The sequence below is a fragment of the Mauremys mutica genome, chromosome 10 (assembly GCF_020497125.1).
Source record: "Mauremys mutica isolate MM-2020 ecotype Southern chromosome 10, ASM2049712v1, whole genome shotgun sequence".
Taxonomy (NCBI): domain Eukaryota; kingdom Metazoa; phylum Chordata; order Testudines; family Geoemydidae; genus Mauremys; species Mauremys mutica.
This window is the reverse complement of record NC_059081.1, coordinates 33,217,054-33,230,183: the sequence shown is the minus strand read 5'-3', so window position 1 is coordinate 33,230,183 and position 13,130 is coordinate 33,217,054. Positions and strand designations below refer to the sequence as shown.

Below are 13,130 nucleotides of genomic sequence, written 5' to 3'. Positions count from 1 at the left end.
TTTTACCAGCTTAACCTATTTTCTTCATATTTTATACTATTGAACATTTAAAATTGTGTTAAAGCAATGCATAACAATGAAATTGAAAGACCTTATCTAGTTCTGTAATATTACTTAATTAAAAATGATGAAATATCACACAGGAACACATCTTGACTTCAGCGGGAAATTTGAGTAAGAAGAGCAGAATTTGGTTCTTAGTATATGTCATATGGTTTACAGTGATTAAGCAATCTCAGCTAACTTAATATGGAATGAGTGTTTTATATCATCTCATCAAACATTCTTTGTCTTTCTTTAAAGCCTTAAATTTCTGTGATAGGGTGAACTAATGAAAAGTCTATTTATACAACATTAAAGGTTTTGTTGCTGAAGATGCCTTTACAGTTGCTTCTGTTTTAAAGGACTACTTCTATGTTTAGTGCTTATTGCTTTTTTCCTCAACAATTTATTTCCTGGTACAATAAATTTAGCCACACAAACTCAGGATCAACTTTAGGTTTCTAAGATATTATTTTAAATTATTCTAAAAACTAATCCAGCAGAACAATATATTTTTGATAGTCCAAAAACCAAGCTATGTGACATCTGGTCTTCTCAGGGTAAGGTCAAATGCTGATATAAACGTGTTTTGTACATATTGCTGTTTGAAAGCTTACCTTGCCCCTGCCGGTAGCCAGAGATGTGTCCTTGCAGCTATAGCAACGTTTTCCAAGGCAACCTAGTGCAGATTTTACTCTGAGCTAAATTTAGCAAGTCTAAAGGGTGCACATTTTGATTAAGACCACATACAAGCCAACATTTTGAGGGGGTGAATGGGTGTCTTTGTAATTCTGCATTTTTAGTGGTGTATTTGAAAGCTGATCACCTTTCTTATAGCTTTTATAAAAAGTCAGATTGGTTTTGATTGGTTTTAAATTAAATTAGCATTCCTGATATCAATTAGAAATTGATTTTATGTTCTCTAAAGGCAGTTGTAAATCTAATCTGAGTCTATAAGTATAAATCTTGTAAATATACATATAAATGAACTTCTATATAAGCTTCCATAACTTATTACCATTACCAAATATATATTTTTAGCCTAGTCCTTATTTTATTTTTTTGTTTTAAATGTTAGCAATTAATTTACTGTCCATGAAAGGAAGGGGTTATTAACCTTGAATTGGATAGGGTGGGACAGGCAGTGTAAATGTTGCCAGTGTAATCCTGACCTGCAGCACTCAATCCTGTTGTTTCAATCCTGAGCCTCTCTTAACAGCACAAGGGTAGCTTCTATGTAGCTGCTGCTCCCCATTCCCTCTCCCCTCCTCCCCACTGCAGAACAATGCCATTTTCCACTCTTCCATGCTGCGTAGTAATGTTTTGACTGTCTCCAGGCCACAGCTTTTGTGGCTGTTCATACATACACCTAAGAAGATGCACAGAACAAGGGGAGTGATTTATCCCTTGAAGGATATGTATAGATTAGATTAGATTATTATGGTCCTGTTTTGAATTCAAGTTAATTGGCAATTGCATTGTAATCTAGATACTCCACAAACATTTATTCCAGGACACAAACACCTGTCATTCAACCCAGGGCTGAGCCAGAGACACCAAGACGAGGTACAGGAAAATATGTGATTTTAGTGGGTGATTTATATGTAAAATCTAAGGGATTTTACAGAGCAGTAAAGAAGTGTAAACAAACAGCATTTATTGTTTACATTTCATTCCTGCTATTCATTGTATATAATCAATGAGTTGCTTTTCCAATATCCTGCAAACATTCTACAAACAGATATGGATTAAGATTATGCTGGGTCTGAATCTGTCAGAATTTTGCTCCCTGCCCCTCTCATAAAGCTCTCCAGTTTCCTCAGACAACTGTAAATTGTACCATGCATGCTAGCTGAGTCAAAATTACACAATTCTCACCCTTTCCCCTGGGGGCATGTAGTGAGTGATTAGAGAAACTGAATGGGCCATGGAGCCAAGGTGAAATCTCCTCCTCCTTCAGCCCTATTCATACTATCAGGTGCCTATTATACCTTATGACATTCACAGACTCACTATAGCCCTAGGAAACCCTGGGACCCCACAGATCCCAAAGAGCCATTAATCCAATAAAGCTCATCTCCCCCTTCTCTGATAAAAGGAGAGGATGAACTCCTCCTCCTTTTTGGTTTATGTGGTAAGAGCTCCCCTTCCTGATTCAATCTACTTTAATCACTGTATATAACTTTGGGAGGGACTTCCTTTCTTTACTATAGAATATGCTCCCATCTGGTAAAAGGATTAGCTGGGGGCATTTGGACAGGTCTCTCTGGTGTCCTCCAGAGGCCCTTCTTTCTTATAGGTAAGTCTCTAGCTGTTATGGTTGCAAAGAAAACCTTGAAAATGTGAAATAAGTGTAACCGATGAGGATGGAGTCATCTGCCTGGGTTTGAAGAGAGTCTGAACTAGTAGCTCTGAGAAGTGACGTGCCTCACCCTTTTCAATGGGTGCTAACATTAATGTCAGTTATAATTCTTTAAATGTCAACATTGTTGATAATTACACTGCCCATCAAAGTATGTACAAAAGGAGAGGGAGTATATGATGATGCTCTACCCCAGCATTTCCCAAAGACTGTGCATAAAAGGTTGCACCAACGATTGCTGGGGCAAGCATGGAAGATGTACAGACTAAGATGTTGACCTTTAACAACATAAGAAGGAATTGCAGGACAGAGCTGTGATTGGCTTAATTTCCCTGAAGAGGGAGGGATTAACTTTCAAAGGTTTGCGAAACACTGGTTTATGTTCACTTGGCCGAACACTCCGAAAAATCAAGTGTAGAGACTGTAGCTCTAACTCTGTCATGCCATGCATTCTATAAGTTCAAATACATGTCTATTCTTAGTGGATCTGTACGTTTATACTTCAAGAGGTTTGTTTTTTGGCAGACATCAGTGATAAAAGAAACTGGGAGTGGGAAAACACCAAGGAGCACCAGGAGGTCTCCAGACAGTCAACATTACCTCATGTTACATGGGGCATCTGTGAAACTGAAAGTGAGCTGACCTATGGGGAAGTGGAGCACCGGCTAGATTTACTTCAAGAACAACTCAACAGGTAAAAGCAATTATGTGACAGGATCACATTGGGTTGATAACACCACCATTGATATCAATGGAGCCACAACAAGGATGAATTTGGTGGGGGATTTTCACAAACACCTAAATGAATCATGAGTACAAATCTCATTGCAAGTCAATGGCACATGTGTTTCTAAGTCACTTAGGGCCAGATTTTTTTAAAGTATTAAGACTCCTAAAGATGCAGATAGGTGCATAGCAGAAATCGCAAAAGTGGCTAGGCACCCACCTGCATCTTTAAGTACTGAAATACAAATCTGGCCCTTAAGCCCTTTGAAAATCCCATCCTGGGTTGGGTAGGTGCAGGTTTTGACTCTCTCCGTCATTCCTCTTTCCCCTGAACTTTTCCTCCAAAAGCACTTCCTGGCTTTCTACACACAGTTCCTGTGCCCAGAAAATGGGAGGTGCTATGCTTTCCTGGGGATGTACTGAGCAAACCAGCTGTCTTCCTTGCAGAAGCAGCATTTGTATTATAGGCATCTTCATTTTTTGATGAGTAAACCTCCTTTTGCAGCTGTCTCTATAATAAACAGCCATGGGAGTATCACAAGTGCAAAACACATGTACTACAATAGAAAACAGTCATTTTCTTTGTCAAAATACTGAATGTGTAAGTTACCTTTGCTAATAAATCTTCCTTCTCCCCCTCCCTATTGGTGTCTAGCATATATAGTTGGTGGCTAAACAGAATAGCTCATGGAATCTTAAAAATATGGTGAAAGTATTCTGATCAGTCATACACTATCATGTATACTATAATTTACTATGTAATTTCAGTTCATTTTAAGTTGGCCTGTGTTCAGGTCTGTGGCTTTTTATTATTTTCCCCAGAATTCCATTACTCTCAACATTTTTGCCATGACAATTACACAATTTAACTCCAAATTTACCATGATACAAATTCAGCCTTAATTATACTTTAGTATATCTTCATTGGCACACTGCATTGTACATTTTAACAAGCAATTGAAAGCAAGTCTTGCCTCCTTTGCCTTCTGTGAACCAAACTTCAGTATTCTCATTTCTAGTGACATACTGTATGTTACAAGATACACGTTTTAACATGTAGGTTGAAATTCCTATAAATCATGAATGAAGTAGAACTATGTAGGTATTTATCTACCTATCTAATCTAACTAGGCACTTACAGGGCTCCCATCACAGCATTTGAGGATTTATACATCATAATGTCTTGCTTATTATTCTTTCCTTTTCTTGAAATCCTAAATGTCTCTAGAGCTATTTCTCAGGGCTGGTATTAGGTTTATTGATGCCATAGACAAAGATTTTGTGGCAGGGAGTTTTCTGATGAACTGCTGAGATTTTAGTTTTATTTATTTCTTTTTCTGGATTTTATCCACATCTCACTTCATTTATTAATTCTTTTGGTGCTTGTTAAGGTACCTTTGTGTCTCCTGGATTCTGGGCCTGGCTAGTCCCTGACACAGGCCAGATCAGCTGCAAGGGAACTATTCTAATTTATGCAAGCTTTGAACAACTATTCTAGTGACCCAGAAAAGTCAGAGAGCAATGCGCCCTGGGCACACCTCCCTGCCTCCTCCTACCCTCAGCCCTGCCCCTGATATGATGCTAAACTGGGGGTACATGGTGGACTGGTATAGGGTTTTGTACAAGCTGGGGAAGCCTAGTGACCTACTATCACTCTCTTTCTGCTGCTTTTATGCCCAGCCACAATATGGCTGTTTTTTAAGGGTTGGTTGGTTTGTTTGGTTGTTCTTTGTGGGGTGGTTGTAAATGGTCAAGTGAGAAAGAATGAAGAGTAGAAGAAATTAGAACTCTCTGATTTGGAGTGGTGGGGAACTGAGAGGAGGGCCATTCTAGAAATAATTTTAAAAAAAGGCAGGGGGAGTAGGGGCGGAGAGGTACAAGAGGGCAAAATTATCAACCAAGTTCCCAAATTCTTGTACATCTTCTATTCAAAAAGGAATTATGTCATCATTTTAGCAGACATGCTCTCTGAATGGTGGTGCTGCTGCAGCATTTTTTCCCTGTTGTATCGGCAGGATGCTTACTCTGAGGTCAATATTGGTATATTGGCAATCAGCACACAACGTAAGGGAGCTGAGCAGAGGATTAATAGGACATGAATGGGTATAATCGCACGGCTTCAGCTGTCCATTAGGTTGCTTTTATAAAAGCTGATGCCACAAAATCTATGGCAACAACAGCTGACCTAGGAGTAATGTTTCCTTTAATATCTATGTGAGGAGCAAAGGCATCTTCAGCGTCCATTAGGGGACAGAGATCAGGTGCAAGTTTAGGGTTTAGTACACAGCAAAAATCTGCTAGAGCAGGAGTAATTCTGCTGCTGCAGAGCTATAGTCGGGATGTTCACAACACGAGGGCTGTTGACATAAAAATTTGTTTACAGTGAAAATGATTCTGTCAGGAGATGAGTTCCAATACATGAGGATTTATATCCAGATTACAATCTGTTATAACACATTGTGTGGTCTCCTAGCAGCTGGGGAGGCACAATAGGCATTACCCATTGCTGAGTCTGTTAATTATGTTGGCAAGACAACTTGAAAATCATTTCAGTGCCATGGCAATGGAAGTGTGGAGAAGATAAGCAGACTCAAATGTTGTGACTTACACCAAGGTTTATTTAAACTTTCAGGATTCATGCACCAAATCACAAAGAGTCAGTCAGTCAGTCAGTCAGTCAGTCAATCAATCAATAAATATACCACTTTTGAACATCAACTATGTTGAGTTTAGTTCTGAATTTTGAACACAGCTTCAGATCAGTTCTTCCCCTCCGCCCCCCGCATCCTACTTCAAATTCTAATAATTCACCATGCACCTAAAGAGATTACTGTTTTCAAGACCTTTACTTAAAACAACCAGATTGCCCTACAGTTTCCTGCTGTGGGAAAACATCAATTATGTTGCCTTGTTGTGTTGTATCCCCTTAGAAGTAGCTTTGGGACTGTCAGAGTTTTCTGTTGCTTTAGAAATCCTGGACCAGATCCTCAGCCTGTATAAATCAACACAGCTCCAGTTAAATCAATGGGGGCTATCCCAGTTTATGTCAGCTGAGAATCTGGCCCCCAATATTCATATCAATTGCAAACAGAAATGATAGTAATGTATTATTCTTACATTAAACTCTAACTAAGGTCTGGAGCAAACATTAGAATGTATATTCTGTATGAGAGCGTGAGCTGCTAGCCATGGAATGGTTCAGTGCTCCCCCTTCTGTTCTTTCCTATTCAAAACATGATAATACTGTTACACGGAATGGCTTGCTTTAATAAACTGCAGATCCCCCTTGAATGCATTTGTAATCGGTGTGTTAAAACATAATCATCCATGACCATGTGTTAATTGATTTCATATTACTTCCCTAGGCTTGAATCCCAAATGACTGCTGACATTCAAACCATCCTGCAGCTACTGCAGAGGCAGTCAACACTCATTCCACCTGCATATAGTATAGTGACTGCAAGTGCAGAATATCAACAGCCAGCTATCCGGGTGATACAAAGCCTTCATCCTGTAGTATCTATTAAAACAGATAGAAGCTTCAGTCCTTCATCACAGGTATGGATGTGCCCAGAATCAACTATAGTGATTGATTAACGTTGTTACCTACTGCTGGAAGACTGAGCATTTGTTCTGTAGTTTTCTGAACAGGAAATTGTAACTTGGCCAAATGTCTCCGCAGGATTCATCTAGTTATATTATTTTGGAAGCAAATCTCTAGAGGTCAAATTTCCTACTGTGTAGAAGCCAAAATAGGTCTCAAAGCTACAAATTTAGTCATCATCATGCATTTAGCAATGGTTGTGGACCCCACAGAAAAATATAGAGGCAGGCCCAAGTCACGAAAGGGTAGATTGTGGTTAGCCCTGCAGGGGAGCATGTGGAAGGACTCAAGAAATCTCCAGTCTTGACCCAAGGCTTGCCTTGAGACACATCTTGCTTGCACCAGCCATGCAGAAACTGTATGCTGCCTAAGTGGGTGGGGGAGGATTACACTCCCTCAGCACTCCTGGAGGTAATGTGCATGTGCCAGAGAGTTGCCACCAGGGCATCTCTGCACACTTTCTATCGCAGGCTCTGACTTAAAAGATACAGAATAACTCAGTGTTTGGATCTGTATCCAGATCCACACTGCCCCAAGGTTAGGAATTTGATACAGTCACAGATTTTGATTCTGAACTGCCCCAGATTTTGGAGGTATTCAGAGACCCAGGAGCTCAGTGTTGGCCCATCTCAAGACAGTTCAGTCTCTGACTGAAAATTTTCATCGGATGTAGAGCCAGGAACAAGCCTGAGGAAGAAGGGGGGGATTTCCTGGTTTATCCTCCAAATAAATCCTGGGCAGAACTGCATTCGACTACAATTAATTGAACACAATATTTAGTGAAAATCATTGATTTATCTGCTCATGTTTCAGACTCGGTTTGCAAAGAATGGTTTGGGGTTGGGTTTTTTTGGGGGGGATTTGTTCATTTTCAGTAGAAACAGGAATATCCATGAGACTATTTTAAATATATTGTCACCTAATTTCTTTTCCTTTCTCTCAGTGTCCTGAATTTCTAGACCTTGAAAAATCGAAACTTAAATCCAAAGAATCCCTCTCAAGTGGAGTACATCTTAACACAGCCTCAGAAGACAATTTGGCTTCTTTTTTAGAACAAGAACATGACCAGTCTTTAGAGTTTCACCCACAGCATTGTAAAACTTATCTTCATTCCATTAGGCATCCTTCCTTGCCAGATTCTTCCCTAAACGCTATAGGAATCTTGGGTCTTCATAGGCATGTTTCTGATCCTGGTCTTCCTGGGAAATAATCCTTTTATACTATTACTTCACATAAAATGTAAGTGCTTTTAATGGCTGTTTTCCTTTTTTTTTTTTTTTTTTTTTTTTGTATTTAAATCCTCTATACTTGACTCAGGGGCTACAAGGATATACCATTATATGCAAAAGTACTGTATATTTTCCTAAATTTGAAGCTTGTAAGGTAAAGTTGAGCAGTTACGATGTAAATATATATATATATAAACTGTATGTTCCAAATGTAAAACTGCCAGCATTCTCAAGGCACCTTATATTTTTTAATTTTTTTAAAACACATGCATGTTCTGAAATTACAATTTATGTTGCATGGAAATTACCATTTACTGCTTTCACTGAAATGGTACTTTATTGTGGATAAGCCTTCAAAGCAAATAAGAGACCAGGTGATGATGATAATCCACACGGTCGTAACTCATACTTCACTGAGCTCTTCTAGTTCAAACCAAAACCTTTTTCCAACTCACATTTGAGAAGATACAATTATCCTTCTTGTACTGAGTATTTTAAAGTCAGTGGCCATCATTCTGCTACTTAGAGAAAGAATAAGAGAACAATGTCTACCACGTTCTAAAACATTAAGATATAGTACAGAAAGCAGTCGCTTCAAAGCAAATTGAAGTAGGTCACTATTTTAACAGGTAGAACAATAGTGCTACACAATGGGAAAGTATTGTCACTGATTGCATCTACAAGACCATGCTAACTGAATAATTTATGTTTTCTGTATTTTGGGATTTTTATTTTTATCCTCAACATGACTAAAAGGTTGGCTGTCATAAACAGGCAGGTAGTTCTCATGTCACCCAAACATAATCAAATGCAATAAATATAATTTCTATGTAATACAGAAGACTGTGTTCCTTTTGTTCAGTGCAAACTACTAACAAGCTATATAATTAAAATATTTTACAAGTTTTCTTTTTATAATTATCAAAATTGTTGTTTGTGATATCTCTTTTTACCTACTGGTTCCTCCATAGAGAGCTAGCGAGTATATATATATATATATATATACACACACATCTATGTGCATATGTGTGTGTCTACATATACATGTATATGTAATATATATGTATATACATACAAATGTGTGTATATAGCTACACATGTATGTGAGTATAGATATGTATATATACATATGTACATATGTAAAATCACTTTAAAGTACAGTTGTAAACTTTCTTATTACAAAACAAGTAATCTTGTGTCCAAAGCTGACTATACTAGAATAAATTGAGTTAAGGTCCATAGGCTTTAAATACAGTATGTACTGTATATGCATAATGCTTTGTCAATACTTAGATTTAATTTTATTAAAATATTACACTGCTTCAAATATTGTGTTTGTTTTAGAAATAACTGACCTTTTTTATTCCTGTTTTTAAATATCTAAAAACATTTTCTAATCTTAAATGAAGCTTTAAAGTAGAAATCCCCTTGGAGGGGAACTCTGCTGAGTTCTGAAAAAGCAGCGACACAGGCAAGTTAATGGATGGGCATATATAATTTAAACTATAACCAAACTGAAAGTTAGGCTCTAGAAATGCTAAGGACTGATGCAACGGCGATTGCCCCACATATGTACAAGCACTGGTTCTGGCAGGTCAGAGTTTATAGTAGTGCCCTCACAGATTTTGTATCTTGATTCATGGCAGCTTTAGTCATATCTAGCAAGTAGATAAACACAAGAGACCCCATTCTCCTCCCCTTATGTCATTGGGTTAGTCATGGTTTTATTTGTGTGTACAGAAATCAAATTTAACTTACTAATTTACACTATTGCAAGTGAGAAGAGAATCAGGCCCTTGGCACATGGGATCTGGTTCTCTTCTTGCTCACTCTAGTTTTACATCAGTGGTGAAAGAATCCAACCCTGAAAGGTGTGGGGGGTCCTCAACTCCCACGGCAGCCAGGAGGTGTAGTGGTAGTTTCACACATCCCAGGACTGGAGCCTAAGTGAGGTCAGAATCAGGCCCACTAGCATTCTCTGCTCAGAATCACTGAAATGAAACAGAGATGCTGAACAATGAGTAAATACCAGCTACCTTCACCGTTTTGAGCTGTAAGAGTTCATTGTTTCTGCTTTATCTTAATGAGGCAACCATCTGCTAAATGTTAATGCCTATTACCAAGTACAAAACAGCACAATTTCTAGCTAACCCACAAATATTTTTGTAGATTACAAATAGTCTGATTTAAATTAAGAATTAAATTAAAGTAAATGAAAGAGATAGAGTTTAGCAAATGCATTTCATACTATAGCTTTCCACAATCCTGCAGTGGGACCCACTGTAACACACAGGCCAGGGACAGCTCAGAGGAGTACAGCTGCTTCTCCTCTACTATATGCAGAGGAAGAGCTCCTCCCCTTATCCATCTCCCCAAGCAAAGGACTCTGAAGTGGGAGCGGCTGTAGGGGATGGTACTTGGATAAGGAGTTTCTGAGGCTTCCAGCCTCTTGCCAGTAGATGGAGCAGCAAAACATAATGAAGGAAGTCATAATATCACAACTAGGAGACATCCATCCATCCATCCGTTCTCCAGTAATGGGGGAAAGATCGGTCCACCCTTCAAGTGGCAATGGGGGAGAAAGACCCACTGCCTCCAGCTCTTTCTCCCCTCAGGGAGCATATAAAGTAAGATTCTATACAAAACTCTATCTCTGGAACAGTCTTAATCTTCTACATTGCATGAAATGGCATCAGGCACTTCAAACATTCCTGGTCCAGTCCCACCATTGTCCCGCCTTCTTGTTTTTGAATCAGCAAGATGGCTCCATCTTGGTGACGTTTACATTTATAGAAATGGGGATGGAACACCTACTGTCAAGGCTGAATCCCCACTCAGTCACTTTGAGTGCAGAAGGTGGGGGCCTGCAAGGATTCTAAAAAATAATACTTGCCGCTCCAGGCTTGTATTACACTCCCAAGGTTACAGCTTCTCTCTGACCTTGGCTTGGTAAACGCTGACACCACCCAAATGCAAAAAAAACCACCTTTTTACCCAGGAAGGAGCACTTGGGAATTCTTCCCTGTGGGGTATCCTCAAGCCTTTTCACCCCCCCCCCTCCAGGGAAGAGCTGAGAAAGAAAACAAAGGAAATTTGCTGTGGCTACCAGCTAATCAAACAACATGCACAAACCTCTTAGGACACCAAAACTCCAATCCTGTTCTTAAAAAAGATTTCTTTACAAAAATTTTATGAAAAACAAAAAGGAAAAAAATACATTTGGAACCTAGGCTTTTTGCTAGATCTTAAAAGAAATAATTACAAAAATTAAGCACCCAAAATATCTTTCTTGGGGGTTCATCTTAAAGGTTACAAGCAAACAAAAGCATCTGGGGTTAGCACATAGGAGATCCACAAGCTAAAATAAAAAAATAAATAAACCTAATTGTGTCTGTTTAAACATTCCCTGTCCAATAATTTCTTCTAGGTATGGAGGATGATTTTTTATACCTGATTCAAGCATTACACAGTATTCCTGCTGCCCTCTGTTCCCTTCTTTCCCAGAGAGACACAACACACAAACAAAGGGAAGTTTTTTTCTCCCATTTTAAAAAGTTCTAGCCCTCCCATTGGCTTTTGGTCAGGTGCCCACTCCTTTTCCTTTACCCGGGGAACTTCGTTAACCCTTTACAGGTAAAGCAAGCAGAGAACAGCCACCAAGAGGGACTTTATAGCTAACTGGCTGGCTGAGTGTCCCTTCATTTATCACACCAACCCAGCTCCATCCATGGCTGAAACACACCCACCTACACACACACACCCTTCTTCATGCAGCTGGCTATGGCCTGCCTGAGCACAACTCCACTCAAGTACATTTCTTCTCTTGCTCCCATTCTCTCCTTTGCTGCTTCTATTGCCACTTAGTGAAGTCATGCCACATTACCCTATAACTTCAAGACTTGTGACCAGTATTGCTGTGCACTTCCACCTATTTTGATTCACTTTAACCACTGAGAGAAGAATTTGAGAGGTAAACTAATAAAGGAGTCTAACATGGCTATTTGCATAAAGCGTTTGAATGTGTCAGCTGTTTACAACTATTCTTAAGAAATGTTTGAATTCTCTCGCATATTGGCACAGATTCATTTCTTAGCTGGTCTCTGCACATCCTTAGAGCCCTTTGTACAAACTAGATGAAAATACGATGCTGTCTGTAGTGAATATCAACAAGCTGGAGCATCCTTTGCATTATTTTAGCCAATACTAATTGTATGGCTCTGGGGACCAGTTTATCAAGTTCAAATCTCTCTGAGTTGGAAGGTTGGCAAGGGACCATGAAAATTGTTTCTCCCCTCCCCAGCTACCTTCCTGGGAGCCTGGTGGATAGAATCCCTGTGTTCAAACCCTGGAAGTGAAAGTGTCTAACATCTGGTCCAGAGACTGACGCTACTTCGGATAGGTTGTAATGCCAGCTGAACACTAAATGTGCAGAGCATCCCAGCTGCACATGTATGTAGAGTGGCCTCCCTGCAGACAGATAGCCATGACCATGTCCCTTGCAGACCCATTGGATTGCAGTGTAGGAACTGAAAGGTTGTTAGTCTCACCATGGTGCTGTATAAAAGCCATGGTAAGGGTGAAGAAAAGTCAGTGTTGCTGCATGAAGGGTCAACTGACTCCACAATCTCTGGGAAGAGCTAGTCCCATCTAAACTCCACAATCCCCTATCTCCCTTCAGTATGACGATTCCTAGGAAATCCCAGTTTCCCTTGCAGAGATTTCCTGTCGCTCTGTCCCCTCCCAGGGATTTCTCCATAGGATAGAGCAGTTTTCAGATCTTTTCGTCACTTTACATAGTTTTACTTTTATTTACTACCTCAGTCACCTCCTGGATGCTCCTTTATTGCTGTGCTGTGCTGTAGTGGCCTGCTTGATTCTTCCCATGCAGAAGGCAATGAAAGTTTGCCCCTGACTTTAATGGGATCTAGGTGAGGTTGTAAATGTGCTTTTTTTTAAAGAAAGATTAACAGTTAGAGATGGCCACTTTTTTTGAAACCCCAATCTGCCTGGAGAAGACCCAGCACTTGTATTCAAATGAGCCCATCCACGGATTGGTTTCAGTGGCACTTTCCTGGGGCCACATTTATCTTTCACATTTTTATATAAAAATCTCAATTATATTCTGTCTTTTTAATTTTTTTATATATGAAATAAAATTTGCCAGTTG

At 39.4% G+C, this 13,130-nt stretch overlaps 1 protein-coding gene across 1 annotated transcript in view; it reads left to right on the top strand.

Annotated features, from left to right (window-relative positions):
* Window positions 1–8,924, top strand: part of KCNH7 (potassium voltage-gated channel subfamily H member 7) — a 317,537-nt gene extending 308,613 nt beyond the window's left edge. Inside the window, exons 13-15 of the mRNA XM_045031733.1 lie at window positions 2,930–3,098; window positions 6,496–6,688; window positions 7,678–8,924. Of these exons, the coding sequence (XP_044887668.1) occupies window positions 2,930–3,098; window positions 6,496–6,688; window positions 7,678–7,944 (629 nt within the window). The 3' untranslated portion in view covers window positions 7,945–8,924. The remainder of the gene's footprint in view (window positions 1–2,929; window positions 3,099–6,495; window positions 6,689–7,677) is intronic.
* The last annotated feature ends 4,206 nt before the right edge of the window (window positions 8,925–13,130 follow it).